General features: G+C 36.5%; 2 protein-coding genes across 3 annotated transcripts; one reads left to right on the top strand and one right to left on the bottom strand.

The window, feature by feature from the left end:
* The first annotated feature begins 148 nt into the window (after window positions 1–148).
* Window positions 149–5,539, top strand: LOC137729282 (uncharacterized). Of its 2 annotated transcripts, none has more exons than XM_068468157.2 (12): window positions 149–346; window positions 758–933; window positions 1,185–1,280; window positions 1,586–1,689; window positions 2,217–2,416; window positions 2,945–3,067; window positions 3,148–3,236; window positions 4,098–4,203; window positions 4,282–4,379; window positions 4,556–4,801; window positions 4,898–4,978; window positions 5,208–5,539. In XM_068468157.2, the coding sequence occupies exons 2-12, from the start codon at window positions 826–828 to the stop codon at window positions 5,220–5,222; spliced, it is 1,266 nt and encodes a 421-aa protein (XP_068324258.2). In that variant the 5' UTR covers window positions 149–346; window positions 758–825; the 3' UTR covers window positions 5,223–5,539. The 2 variants fall into 2 exon arrangements, with proteins under 2 accessions (XP_068324258.2, XP_088533707.1); XM_088677581.1 differs by having other exon boundaries at window positions 206–346; window positions 3,199–3,236.
* Window positions 5,540–5,863: 324 nt separating this feature from the next.
* Window positions 5,864–8,065, bottom strand: LOC137729281 (scarecrow-like protein 23). Its single transcript, XM_068468156.2, has 2 exons — window positions 7,078–8,065; window positions 5,864–6,867 (listed from the first exon to the last, which is right to left on the bottom strand). The coding sequence occupies exons 1-2, from the start codon at window positions 7,873–7,875 to the stop codon at window positions 6,121–6,123; spliced, it is 1,545 nt and encodes a 514-aa protein (XP_068324257.2). The 5' UTR covers window positions 7,876–8,065; the 3' UTR covers window positions 5,864–6,120.
* Window positions 8,066–15,146: the final 7,081 nt, after the last annotated feature.

The following is a 15,146-nucleotide window of genomic DNA, read 5'->3' on the forward strand; positions in this document are numbered from 1 at the left end:
CCGATTTGACGGAAAATTTGACATAAAGGCAAATTGGTACTCTTAAAAAATTAGACGGTTTCCTTTCCGTCCATTGGAATGGTGGGGGTCCCCGTGTGTGTGTCGCCGCTTCCGGCTATAACTATAATCCAAAAAAGGGCTCGTATAAAAGAAAAAACTAATTTACCGTTAAAGCAAAAATGGATGCCAATCTTTCTTCCTTTCCTATAATATTCCTGCGTTTTCTTCGCTCCCACCTCTCTTTCTCTCCAATCTGTGTGAACTTTTTTTCACCATCTCGAAGAAAAGCTCAAAGGGGTTGCAGCAATTACAATCCTAATTTGAATTTCTACCACAGTTACTGAAGGTATTAGAAATATACATTTTTTTAGAATGTTTTGAATGCATTTGATGTGCAGAAACGACGTGATGAGCATAAACAAGATATGTGAATCTGGGGTTCTCTTGTATCTGGGATTTTTGTCATAAAGTTTTAATCTTGGGATGTTTAAATGTTTAAATCATTGAACGCAAAGGGGATTTTGGGTTTATCTGTTAGATTGTCTTGAGATATTGAAATGTGAAAACTTTGCATTGGAGATGGAGATTATGTAAGATGATATAATGTTGGGGAAATCTGGTATTTTGGGTATGTGATAAACGGTGGTGATGTATTGTGGGATGATCCCGTATGTTTGTTTCGTTTCGTTTTCGAGTATATGTGATCTTCTTAGTGTTTATGTTTAAGTGATAATACTGACGCTGTACTTGAAATTAGGAGTCTGGACAAAGAAAAGGCAAAGGCGATTGAATTGGTGTATCTTGGATGCTTGGTTGTGAGGGAGAATGGCATTGTTTTTTATGAAGAAAGCTTCAACAGCTGAGTTGGATGCTTTCTATCCTGTTAGACCAGAATGCCAAGTTGACATCCCGAAGACACACTTTAGGCTCAGGGTACGCCCTTTTCACTTCATTTTGTTGCTAATTTATCTTTTAGTTCTGTCTAACACAGTTGATTTCAATCACCTTATGGAACAGTTTAATTATTGCTGCTAAGATAATTTCTAGAGTTTTTCCATTGAAAAGATATGGTTTTGCACCACCAATGCTGAATTGCAACATGATTACTTTCTTGTACTTTTACCGGTGTGTCATGCTCCTGCTAAGCATGTGTGATCCCTGCTTATAAGTATCAACTTTTGCAGGCGGGGAAAACTCTTAGTGAAAGAAGATGGCATGCTGCCTTCTCTGAAGATGGTCATTTGGATATAGCTAAAGTGCTTAGACGAATCCAACGAGGGGTAACCATTCGTTTATTTGTAACTTCTTTTTTCGTTAGGATCTATTGTTGGAGCTGGGGGGTTGTTTTGTGTTTCTGTGTGTGTTTCGTCACTTGTGTTATTGAGTTGTGTCCCCAACAATAGAAAAAAAAATGTAGACGTTAAATTTTAATGCATGTAGGATACAGCAAACACATCATAGATGATTTTTAGCCTTGCTGGGGTTAGATACACCATGTAATGCTGCTCCTTTTGGTGCACTCAAAATTCAAATTGTATGCGTAACATATTTAGTATATATCTTCTAACTTCATTTGTTATACTAGGGTGTCCATCCTGCAATCAAAGGTGTAGTTTGGGAGTTCTTGTTAGGTTGCTTTGATCCAAATAGCACCTTCGATGAACGAAATCAGCTCAGGCAGTGCCGGAGGTAATACATTTTTTTATTGCAATCTAGTATGTAGAGGATGGCTCTAATTTAATCGTCATCAAAATCAATGGAGCACCCATGAAACTCCTCTTACTTCAATCCACATAGATATTTTCAATATGAACATAACCTCATGATGCTGGAGCGATGCAAAGATCCTGGTTCTTTAAGTTTTGGATTGCTCTAGAGTAATATCTTTTGGGGGCATGGATGGTTACGAGATGGGGTTTTACGTTTTTTTTTTCTTTTTCTTCGCTTGGTTTTTGGTGTTAGACCTAAGCTTGTGCTGTAGTTTTTGGGTAGATAAAGAGGGGTGCTGGTGAAATGTGAGGTTAGCGAGGCTTGGAAGGGGTAAAGATTTTATTTCTAGTCAAGTTGGCATTGCTAGGTTGTTTTTCGTATTCTAATTTCCTCTTACATTATTTCCCTAAACAAAAAAGTCCTATTGGCATGCTGTCCATCGACTCCATCTTACATTCTTTATTTTGATTTAATATGGTGACTTAATATTTAACGTGCCATTTTAGGGAGCAGTATAACAGATTGAAAGCTGAATGCCAGGAGATGGTTCCAGTTATTGGCAGTGGAAAATTTCTTACAACACCAATCATCACGGATGATGGCCAACCCATAGAAGAATCAGCAAATGGCAATATCAGAGAGGCTTCAAACCATGCTTCTTCAGACAAGAAAGTGATTCAGTGGAAGCTTTTCTTGCATCAAATTGGTACATATCTGTTCCATGTGTTGCAAAACTATATTATTTGGATAAATTGTAAACTGAAGACCCAACCTACCCTTTACCACTCGACACAATCTCACTTTTCTGTTGCTCTCATGGTACAGTTGTTCTCACTGTTTGTGGCTGTTTTCTTTCAATAAAAATGATTAACAAATCACTTTTAACTTATTACGCACAAGGAAGAAAACCCAGAAAACTACCTTAACTTGACACTTGTTTTTCTTTTCTCGAGGAAAATACTTTACACTTTTTATTCATGTACGAATGCGCAGCATGTATATTTGATTATTATGATATTTTCAATGATTTTTTTAACTGTTTTCATTGCTCAAATTATGAACCATACACATTTGATTATCTTATGGCTATTTTACCATGTGCTCACGATTATATTTTTTTGTTCTTTTTCACTACTATAAGCTCTGAACCTTTATCTATTTCGGTATCTTATGGTTATTTTTACTTATGTTAACTATTAGAAGTGATTACTCAACTGGGGGATTTGGCTTGTAGGTTTGGATGTTGCTCGCATGGATCGAACACTTGTCTTTTATGAGAGTCAAGCTAATCAGGCAAAACTTTGGGACATTCTTTCAGTTTATGCTTGGGTGGACAATGATATTGGTTATGTTCAAGGTGAATGTTTCTGAATCTCAGTGATATTCCATTAAAGTTGAACAGTATTAAGCGACATTTATAATGGGCACATTTGACAGGAATGAATGATATATGCTCGCCAATGGTAATTCTTATTGAAAATGAAGCAGATGCCTATTGGTGTTTCGAACGTACCATGCGAAGGCTGGTATGTTTTCCTTCTTACCTTGATGATACTATTATTGGTTGCTTGTTTTGATAGAACAGTGTTGACTGCCTCTTGTTGCTGTTCATTGTCCATGAACTTGTTATGAGTGATTCCGAACAGGTAGTATATTGTGAACAGTTTAAACTGGGATCTAGTATTTGACTAGCATGAGCAATATTGGTTGTCTTTATTCTTCCTGTAGACTGAGTCCTGACTGCTCAAATTCATCATGTAGACTAGAATGGACAGTTGAGAAAGGTGTACCAATAATGGATGTGAGGGTTTTAAGAATCAAGATGGATGATTGGCAGACCTAGAAGGTATCTTGGAAATTGTTTCCCATAAAACATTGTAAATGGATTGCTTAACGATATAATTAGCTGAGGTTCTCTAGTCAGCGGGTACATGAACGTTGGCTGTGCTGAATCTGTCAGGCGCTGCACTAGTAAATAAAGGCAACATGATTCAGCATTAGGCATCAAAAGTCAGATCAAGTAGTCAAGTTTCAATGGTTAAATCAACTCTTAAACTTATAGTCAAGTTAAATGTGGCATAATTAGCCTTAGATTATACTGGTAAGGAGTTTTTAAGTTTGTTCTGCTGAACTGGATTGGATTCCAACATGATCATCTAGTTTCATCGACGGTGTGTTTAATTCCCTTCTGATAGAGATCATGCATAACAAGAAGATACGAAGTGTTAAGTTGTCTATTGGGAGCCTTGGGGCTGATTATTTATCTTGTTCTTTTTTATTATTTACCGCTGACAAATTTTATTTTATATGATTTGTTAGATGATTTGTGCTTGTGATATGCTTCTGTTAGGGTATAATTCAGATTCCTGCTTTTGTTTCGAAAACAGAGAGAGAATTTTAGGTGCAGTGCGAGTTCGATAGGGGTGCAATCTCAGCTGGGTACACTCTCCCAAGTAATCAGAACTATTGATCCTAAACTTCATCAGCACCTTGGTAATACTTGCTCTGTGCATGTCCAGTGACGCAGGTCCTTCATACTCAGCTAAAGTTCCATTTCAATCTTATTGACAGATGATCTAGATGGCGGGGAGTATTTATTTGCTTTTCGCATGCTAATGGTCCTGTTCCGAAGAGAGTTTTCCTTTGTGGATTCATTGTATCTTTGGGAGGTGAGTAGGAAAAACTTTACCTATTTGCCATACTGTGGATTCATGCTGTCAATTTCTGATGTGAATTCAAACTGTATGTCTTGTGAATCTCAATGTAATCAATGTATTAAGGGGTATTTTTTTTTCTTTGCTTTTCTTCATAAGCTTGTTTTAAGACAGTAATAGATTGGTTTCAGCTGATGTGGGCCATGGAATACAACCCAAACATTTTCTCATCGTATGAAGTTCCGAGTGGTGGTGCTACACCACCAAATGTAAATGACAAAGAACTAAAGCAATATGGAAAGTTCGAGAGAAACATTGTGAAGACAGGATACACGGAACAGCATGGTGCACTTTCTGTCTTTCTTGTTGCAAGTGTTCTTGAGACCAAAAATAAGCAACTTCTAAAGGAAGCTAAGGGTCTAGATGATGTTGTCTCGGTCTCTCTCTCTCTCTCTCTCTCTCTCTCTCTCTCTCATGTTCCAATGCAATTCATGTTACTTTTTTGTGTTCACTAATCTCGTATTGGTCTCCAGATCTTAGGTGACATAACCGGAAATCTGGATGCTAAAAAGGCATGTAACGAGGCATTGAGGATTCACAAAAAGTACCTGAAGGTATGTATCCATCTAAAGCAAAGCATAAGCAGGGCACTTTTTTAAATTTAGGGATTGTGAGATTTTCGAAAACTTGATTATAATTCCTCTTTTCCAGATAAAGAAAACACATAAATAAATTCCAGATAAATGCTTCTTCAAAAGATTTATAGAGAAGAGTGAGCATGGTAGAGGAGGCTCTTTCATTAATTTATAAACTGAAGGATTTCTTCGCCTTTTACTCTTGCAGACCGTGAAGTCATAGATGTTTTCCCGGGCTATCAACTTTGTTTATCGAAATTTTGCACCCAAGTGATGGTGAATTGGTGACACGGGCAACCAGCTACAATTTTCTGGTCACTTTTTTCGTTATGTTTTCCTTCTAGTTAGGTCTCTCTCTCTCTCTCTCTCTCTCTCTCTCTCTCTCTCTCTCTCTCTCTAGCAACAAGAACATGCAAGGGGCAATTCTTGAAGACGACATTTTCGGCCTAATAACAGGAATTCGATCGATCGTTGATGGAGTTTTGGTTGTTTTGGGTGCGTAGGCACAGACTCTGCTCTTTATAAAAGAATACTTCGGAAGAGAGGTGGTCTAAAATTCAATGCATGATAATATGGTGCTTTGCATTTAACTTTTTTTCGTATGGACATTGGAAACTTAATTGGGGTAATGTGGGCATCTTGGTTTACAAGGAAGGAGCTTAATTGTTTACCAAATTAGAAAGTAGAATTTTGACAAAATTGTTAAAGGATTTAGGGGAAGGGTGAGTTTTGAACTTGGGACGCATGGGTAAAACTTTACACTCTATCTACTGGGATATTGGACTACATGCTAATTTGTAACACTAGTACAAAAAATGTCATATGCAACTAAGTAGTTACACAACAACAAAAGTACACGTACGCTTGTTAATTTGAAGTTGTATTGAGTGTCAAAGGGTAATTAAACATTCCAAACCCCAAATTAGTACAATCAATGACCAACCATTTCACGAGAAGAAGGAAAAAAACAAACCATATAAACCCAACAAAAAAAGACCTAGTAATTGTGCGAGTAGCCTCTAATTCAAGCAGTAAAGAGCTTTTGCTCCTACAGCCTAAATCTAAAGTTCGATATTCCCTTAGGCCCCTTTCCAATATCGCTTGTATAAAAAACTGGCTAGCTATCTTGAAGCATGAGAGCAAGTCCATGCAGAAGCAACATACAAACTAGTATCCTTCCACCCAAGCCTAATAGTCCCATCTCCTTGCACAAGGCTGTACCCATGTGTAGGAGGAAACATATTCAATATCAACTGTGCTTGTGCCATTGAATTCCCACTCATCTCTACTTGCATGAACTCACTTCTTGCCCCAAGTTCACTCCTCCACTGCCGGAACTTGTCCTCGCCGCTTCTTGCCGGGCCTCCAATCGCCAATATGTTGTTGATTTCTCTATAAAACATACCATGCTCCACCTTGTGCCTGCTAGGGTTGTCACTAGGCAAGTATGATTCTAGTGAATCAAACATTGTCGAATAGTAATGTAACGACCCAACAAAACGGTCCAAAAATGAGCCACTATGTGACATATCTTGCTCTACCAATGTGACAATTCTTGGTGCTAGTTCTTCGATGAGTCTCAACGTTTTCCAGTCGGAGCCGGTCGCATCATACAACGAATGTTGCAGCCAGTGCACGGCGAGGGTCTCCCCTCGCTGTACTTGCACCATGGAAGCATCTACCTCGCCAACTGTCCTTACAATGGGAAGAAATTCGAATGATAGTCCAAGCCGCTTAGCAAAATTTGAGAGCTGCTTTCCGGTCTCCAAAAGAATTTCCGATGATGTGCCCACACCGGTCATTCTCAGGTGTGGAGGACCCTCCATGCGTGTGGCGAGAATGTGAAACAAGGCTGGCCATTGCAAACCCTGCAAACAATATATATCGATGTTAGCTAACATGAGGGAAACAACTCGTTCATGCAAAATCACAGTTTGACAAATATAAAAAAATAACTCATTAAATACATATGAGATTAAACATGATTGGCCGGACTGTATTGGAATTAATGTCTAATTCTAATGGAAGGACGCAAGTATTATCCGTACGGTACTATCGAAATTTCGAACCATATATACCTGCATGATGTCGAGGTCAAGAATGTGAACCCTATCGCGGTGGTGAAAGGCCTCGAGGATGGCTTGGTTGGAAGTGAAGTGGGCAAATTTGACGAAAGGGGAGATGGTGTTGAAGACTTGAAAAGCACTATGAACGCTTTTGTAGTTGACCAATGGGGAGCAAATGCCTAACCATGAGTTGACAACCCTACTAGCCATGGCCTTGGCGAAATAGGCCACCACTCGCTCAGCGCATGATGGCCCGTACGGCGAGGCCATATGGGTTAGCTCGAGGAGCATCCGATGGGCCTCGGGGAGGTTGTCAACGGAGATGGCAACCGCGCATTCGAAGAGGAGGGTGATTAGGGTTAAGCCATGCTCATCGAGCTTACTCATATTATTCCCTCCTCTTGCTCTTACGTCGTTATTATCTGCATGGAGTTGAAGTTCATTGCCCCATTGGAGCTCATGATGCTCATGCTCGCCATAGCTTCTCCGTGGTACTTTCCTCGGACTAATTAAATCGGTGGAAAGTGATGACGGGACAAAATAGTCCTCAGACGTCTGTAACGTGTCGGCGGAGGCCGTGTTGGTGGTGGCGGGTTCAGGCAAGTCGTCGATGAGCTGTTTCGTGATGTGCTCCACCCACTGAGAGAGCTCACTCCTCTCCAAGTTTATAAACCGGTTTTCGACGGGCTTGGGATTGGAGATGGGATTATTTTCGAAGCCAGTAACATTAGAGTTGGGATAATTAATCCAGGATTCGTGGGATTGGATTATGTTGACAGTCCCGTGAGCCATTTCAAATTCTGCTTTCATTAAGATTGCAAAGCTGGGCAGGAAGAAAATAATGAAGGGGAGGTGGTGGTAAGGAGATGGAGTTTATTTTTAAAGGTGGTAGCCAAAAGAAAAAGTCGTGGGCGATGACATAGCAGAATTTTGGCATGGAAGGGATGGCCGGCATATCCAAGACATACAGAAGAGGTTAACATGCTACAAGCCAAGACCTACGTAACCCAGGTAGTGATTTTTCTTATATATTAATTATACAAATTGATAGAATATAGGGTCATTCAGAAAAAGAAAATCGGTACAGATTAAATTTTAAAATATGGGTACATATTAAAATTTAAAATTATAGGTACAAATTAAAACTAAAAATAATATTGGTGAAAAAAAAAAAGAGTACGAATTAAGATAGAAATATATCAAAAATACTAAAAAGATATATTTGGAAATGATTAATAAGTTTTTTAGTTTTAAAATTGACATATGATGACATGTAAATAATTTATGTTTAAATAATGACATGAACCAAAATCAAAAGACCTTAATAAAACATGAGGAATAAAACATGAGGAAGAAAAAAAGATTTCAATTAATGAAAATAAAAAAAATGAGGCATGAGAACCTAATTTATCGTTGAACGTATACAATTTTTTTTTTTTTTTTTACATGTCTATTTGGTTGTTAAGTATTTTGATTCATCATGCATGATGATACCTTCAGATTTGTGTAAAAACAATAATAAATTCATTAATAATATTATGTGTTTTCAAATTTGTTTAAAAACAATAATCAATATGCGTTTTAAGAAATAAATTATTGTACACTCTTTTTTTTCTTATGTACATTCCTATTTATTCAATATCTGAATATAAAAATTAAGGATAAATATTCAAATTTCAGTGCAAAATAGGAAAAAATATACTCTAGCTATGCATTTGATAGATTTGATATTTTAGCTTTAGTATAAAAGATTCTGGTCTTTAACTAATCAATGGGGAGGACGAATTCGGACTTTAAGGTCTCTTCTAACAATGAAAAGAGAAACAATATACCAGATTAAGAGTTAGTTTATAAAATATTAGAATGTCACTCTTAGAACATTACATGTTATTGCTTTATTTACAAGTTAAATGATTTGGCAAATGTATATATTTAATTAAGATGTTCTAGTTATATATATTGAATCTATGTCACTCTCACTATCCATGTATGTAACCTAAATTACTTAGTTCTGTTACTTGCATCTTTTTTTCCTTTCTTTTCAAATCGATGATCAGTTGGTGGCGAAGCCACGACAGTGCTATTTTTTTGAGAGTCCGAAAGATTCACATAGGCATTTTAACCTCTTCCTGCCATCATCGTATGATTTACCAGCGTTAGGAATCAAACCCAACACAAGTGAAATATAGGCTTGAAATTCACCCCAACTGCTGGGCAACCCTATAGTAGTTCTGTTCCTTACATCGCAAACGTTATATGTTTTGAATTATGTAGGTAAGCATGAAAAATTGCTTGTCATTGAGCTATAAAACTCATATTATTTTCTTATACAAGTGATGATGTGCTTAATTAAGTTCCTTATAATATAATGGAGATGAAATTGCAAATCAAGAAGGTGAGGAAAGAAACAACTAACCCGCTAAACACATCAAGCAGTCGTTAATGATCGATGGCTGCTCTTAATTTATTTTTTTCATTTTAATTGTTTTAATATATTTCATCAAATAATTGGATTGTCTCAACTGCCGGTCCTGAGATTTTAGAGGTATGTTTGAAACTTTTTGCTTCTAATTGTTTTTAATATCTTAATAGATAGAGAGTTGAATTCTTCCAATGCTTATGAGTTTGAAACTTCTCATTTTTTGACAATGATATCGAATTCCCCGTTTATCTCTTTAATAATAAAAAAAATTTCCTTTATTTTAAAAATATTGGCCCACAGGATAAGACATTTTTTGCGACAGACCTAAATAAATTATTTCCAAAATTTTGTTTGCTTTTCTGGGTTGGATTGGACCATATCCTTCAGTACTAATAAATTACTAATTATGCATATAAAAAAGTACTCATATGACGATTTCTTGATTGACAGCACCATACTTTAGAGATTTGTCCAAATTTGAGAGACTAATTTTTCTTTGGCGTACGTTAAAACCTTTCAGCCTGTTATTTTAAGATTCAGAAATAGTCACCCGAGCTCGAAACCCTTCAACCAATGCTCAAATTTTCTCGAAACCCCTCAGTCAATCTTTGAACAGCGTTTGAAGTGCTCGCACCTTTCAAGTGGTTAAAATTTGAAAAATAACAAAAGCAAATAAGTCTGAAAATCCTTAACGTATTAAATTTGATTACTTATTAAAAATTCCTTGGATAAGAATACTCATGTTTGACTCTTACAAATAACGAGTCTGATTCATAGTTATAATTGAATTATTACGTAACTTAAATACATCTCGTTCTTGAAATATCGTGTTTCAAACCATTGAGTCATGATATCCAATTTTCCTCCAGAAATTCGGCCAGCAAAATCTTCCTCTGATGCCACCTTTGGGAGGCATAGAAAACCAACCCACAGTTCATGGAGCGCATCTTCTCTGAAGTCATTCGTCAACCTTTTGTTTTCAGACACAACAAGTAGAGAGTGAATCGGAAGCCATCAAGCTTGTCAAGATCCAGGGTGCAAGTCCTAGTCAGCCAGTTTGGATCCATCCTAGCTCTATTTTCTTTGTTGGAGGGGAGAAAAATTCGATTAGGGTTTTGTTTGTTTTTGCAGAATCAAACTAAGGAATTAGTTGAGCATTTTAAATATTATATTTCCATATTTAGCTTTTTGTATCTAAAATCTACAAAATGATGAAAGATATATGTTTAACTTTTCCCGTATGTGGTAAAGTTTAAAAGTTTTTGGACTTATTTGAAAGTGTTTTTAAACTGATTGAAAACACATTTAAAGAAAATATTTTTGTTCCAAAGCGCTTTCCAAGATTCACTTGGATAGTTCCCCCGCATTTTTTATTTTTTATTTTTGTTTACTTTCATTTATTATTAATAAAAATGGTGGAGAAGGGACGGGCAGCAGGAGGTGTTTTCTAGGGTTAAATCCTTACTCAAGATAGGTGCGTCGCACGCGATCATTGTCCAAGAGCTAATCTCGTCTAATCTTTCTACATTTGAGGACAAATAATCCAAAAATTTAAATTTATCGCGGTCTTTGTAAATACTGGATAAAATATTATTAAAATGGAATTGTTATTGGCACTATAAAAATCTCATTCTGCACTAGTCATGAGTATATATTTTTTTTTAAATATAAAAAGTTGAAGTGCAAATAACAATTCTCTTAAATAAATAATAAGATCGACCTTTTTACGTTTAGAATTGTAAAATTGTAGTTTGTTTCGCTTCCACGCCACTTCACCAGGAAAATAAAAATGTATTCGTGTGCTATGTTCTCTCTAGTCAATTGAGAATTAATGTAAACAAAATGTTTAATTTATTAGAATAAAATATAGAGAAAAGAGACAAACAAGGGAGATTTTTTTTTTTTATAACCAGAAACAAGAGAGATTAGGTGGAGAAATTAGAGTATCCTTCCTTCTCTTTAGAGTGTCTATGTATAGGCTTAAGATGAAATAGATAAGATCATAACTAATTTCATGATAGAGCAAGTCCACCCGTTTAAGAGATCAAGGACAAGGCAAGGCAAGGGCAAGGGCAAGGGCAGTAAGATTGCCCTTATTATTCACTCTAAATATAATTGTCTTTGTGCAAATCCATCTGTTTAAGAAGCGCAAGGGCAAGGATGATAACTATTCACAAATATATTTTTCATTTTGTATATCTTGTAAGTGTATGCTTAGTAAGTTTGTTCCTTGAAAATAAAACTTATTATTTAACTCCACGATAATTTAATTTTAAATATAAAAAAAACATAACCTTACCCAAAAAAACAGTATTAATTAAAAAAATCATTATTAACTTATTCATTATTTGGCTAAACCCAAATTTTATTCTTGAAAATCCTGTTTCAAACCATTTGGTCATGATATATCATTTTCCTCCTATTCAGCCAGCCAAATCTTCCTCAGATACGACCTTCTGGTGGTACAGAAAACCAACCCACAGATTTATGGGAGCACATCTTCTGTGAGGTCATATCGTCAACCTATTGTTTTCAGACAAACAGAGAGAGAGAGGGGGAGAGAGAGAGAGAAGCAGAAGCCATCAAACTTGTCAAGATCCATGGTGGTCCAAGTCCCAGTCAACCAGTTTGGATCCTAGTTCTATTTTCTTTGTTGGAGGGAATAAAATTACAATTAGGGTTTTGTTTGTTTTTGCATATCAAACTAAGGAAATAGTTGAGCATTTTAAATAATATATTTCCATATTTAGCTTTCCCCATCTAAAATCGACAAGATGATGAAAGAAATATGTTTCACTTTTCCCTTGTGTGGTAAAGTTAAAATGTTTTTAACATGTTCAAAATTTGACTTCTGTCACCATTTTCATGCTACAACTAACATAAAATATTGAGAGAAAAAATGTGTGGTAGAGTTAGTTTTGTGTGTGCCTGTAGGGACAATGGGAACATTCTCACCTTATGCTTGTGCTTCTTAGTCAATGCAGGCCTATTCGTCGAAGGTTCGATGAGTGTTGTTTAACTTTTAAGTATATTTACAGGGAATTGAATACTGTTGTTGACTTCTGTTGGTGGACTTTTGGGCCGAGCTGAACTTGAGCTTTGACGGATACTCTTTACTTTCTCTGGTCCGTTTGAATACAAAGTTCGGGATACCTCGAAAGAATTAGTGTGTCTCGGTTAGGTTAATGGCCCAAAGATAACATGATTAGACAAATAATGACTTGCCTAAGCAAAGTGTGGCGTGGAAGCTAGAAGTTTGTCAGTTTAGCATGAGAGAGAACTTTGCATGGTTGCATGATGTTTTGGGTTGAGTAATCTAGATTTCTAGTGTTCTAAGAGAGCTTCTACTGATTGAGGAAGATCGAAGGAAGCTGGGAGGGATTCCTAAGATTGTAAGAAGATGGCTATTTGTAAGATTCAAGTATGCTTGCACTTGGGGAATGATTTCCCTTGTTTGGTGTGATGTATCCTTGAGCTCCTTTCCTCCTCTCAGTAACGTTATGTCCCCCTATCTTGAGTTGAACCTTCGTTTGTAGGTGATGGGTTCTCTTTGCAGGTTTTCTTAGGGCATCTCTAGGCTTCTCACATAATAGCTAAGTCTTCCTTCTTTTTCCTAGGCCAACTGCAACTTTCCTTTTTTGGTGTAAGATAGATGAGCATCGTTGCTCTCATTTTTGTATTTACAAGCATTTTAATTCTCAAATTATTGTAAAGTTAATTTTTAATATTTAATTAATCTGTGAGCCTACATGGCATGAACTTGTGTGTCAAATTCTACCATGTCATCAATTAACAGAAAAGTTAAAAATCAAACTCACAGAAGTATGAAAGTGTCCCACAATTTTCATGTTAGGTATGAGATTGGGATGAAAAAAACTTAGTGTGTAAAAGTTAAAAAACCACGATACTTTAGTATAGTAAAGTGAAAATTATCGTATTATTTAATACAGGAATGGTTGCTGACTAATGGTGACTTCATGGGCGCGTTTGGTACGTGGGATGGGACGGAACGGAGTGGGACGGACGCGTTCCGTCCCATGTTTGGTGCGCTAAATTATGTGAAACGTGCTGTCCTACGGAACAAAAATAGGTTAAATTTTCGTTGCACCTCCCCCCTTAGAACGGGTCGTTCCGTCCCGTGGAACACAAAAATCATAAAATTTTAAGACAAAAATACCCCTTAGCTTTTTCAATATTTACACCATCTAAATTATACAACAAACCTTAACTATCATCTTCTCTTCTCTGCCGCTGTGAACTTCTTCATCCCTGCATCTCCCCTTCGCAACCTTCCTCCTCATCCTCTTATCCGTGAATTTCAGCTCTGCATCTCCGTTCCAGGTTCAATCTGATTGTGATTGCGTAGCCTCTCGGTTTCTCTTTCCTTGTATTTTGTAGTACTTTTTGTTTCTCTCTTGGTTTGATGTTTACTATTGCTTTGAGTATCTACGTAGCTTTCAGCCCTCGTACCACTTTTTGGAGGCTTGCAGTCGGAAACCCTACCCACTTGGACGAATTGAAACTAAACCCCATACCATCCATGCGACAACTGTTGAAACTAAACCCCATACTCTTACAAATCCTCCAATCTTAAATTTAATTAATTTTGATGTAAATTTGAAGTGGCATTATTATTCTTTTTTGATTTGTTTGTTTCGATTTCATTAACACCTAGTTCCTAATTTTGTTGAATTTCTTTGTATTTTGTAGTGCTTCAATTTCTTTGTATTCTTTTCTGATTTGCTTGTTTTGATTTCTTTGTATTCTGTAGTGCTTCGATCTTCCCAATATTGCATCTGCAACCAAAGATCTGCCTTTGTTTATCTGCTTCCATTCCCCCTATTGAGCAGTACTGCATTCAAAGGTATCTCTCTATCTAGATTCATTTTTTCAATGTTCAAGTTTCGATTTTTATGTGCTGAAATCTATAAATATGATGTCTTTGGGTTCTGTTGGATTGGATTGGGTTACATGTTTTGGATTTTCATATGTTGGATTGGGTTCTCTGTTGGATTTTCCTCTGTTGGTTCATTGCTGCTCAAAATATAGTCATTTTATATCTAGTTTTCTGTACATTGACCTTCTAAATGTTAAACAAAAAACATAGTGACTATTTTAATTGAACAAAGAATCGTAGTGCTCGATTCTGATTCCCCTCACCAATGTATATGATTGTTGAGGATAATTGCTTGGGTTAAAAGTTTTTGACTTTTAGGAAGGGGAAAAAGCTAGAGTTTCATGGGGGGAGAGAGAAACAAGAGAGCAAGGGTGGAAGAGAAAAATGGATGGGGTCTTTTGTACTAATTTTTTATTTTTATTTTTATTTATTTGAGGTTTTGTGATAAGGGAGGTTGCTCTACTGCAGCAACAAAAAAATTAAAAATTGTTTCAAGGAGGAATGAAATGACTCCAATTTTAGGAAGTTTGTGTTTTTGGTTTGTCATGAGAAAGAGAGAACACGAAATGGGAGATGAAGATACAAAATAGTAAGTTTAATTGTAATTTAAAACTTTTTTATACTGTTAGTGGAGGAACCCATCTGTTGGGTGAAGTGGTAGGTCTAAAAATGGATATCATCCAGTGGAAGAACCCATACGTGATGTTTATTTTTACATAAGATGGGAAGATGTAAACAGTTGGAGGTTCATACCATTTTCCA

Source organism: Pyrus communis, chromosome 10 (assembly GCF_041283825.1).
Source record: "Pyrus communis isolate YQ-2024b chromosome 10, ASM4128382v1, whole genome shotgun sequence".
Classification (NCBI taxonomy): Eukaryota; Viridiplantae; Streptophyta; class Magnoliopsida; order Rosales; family Rosaceae; genus Pyrus; species Pyrus communis.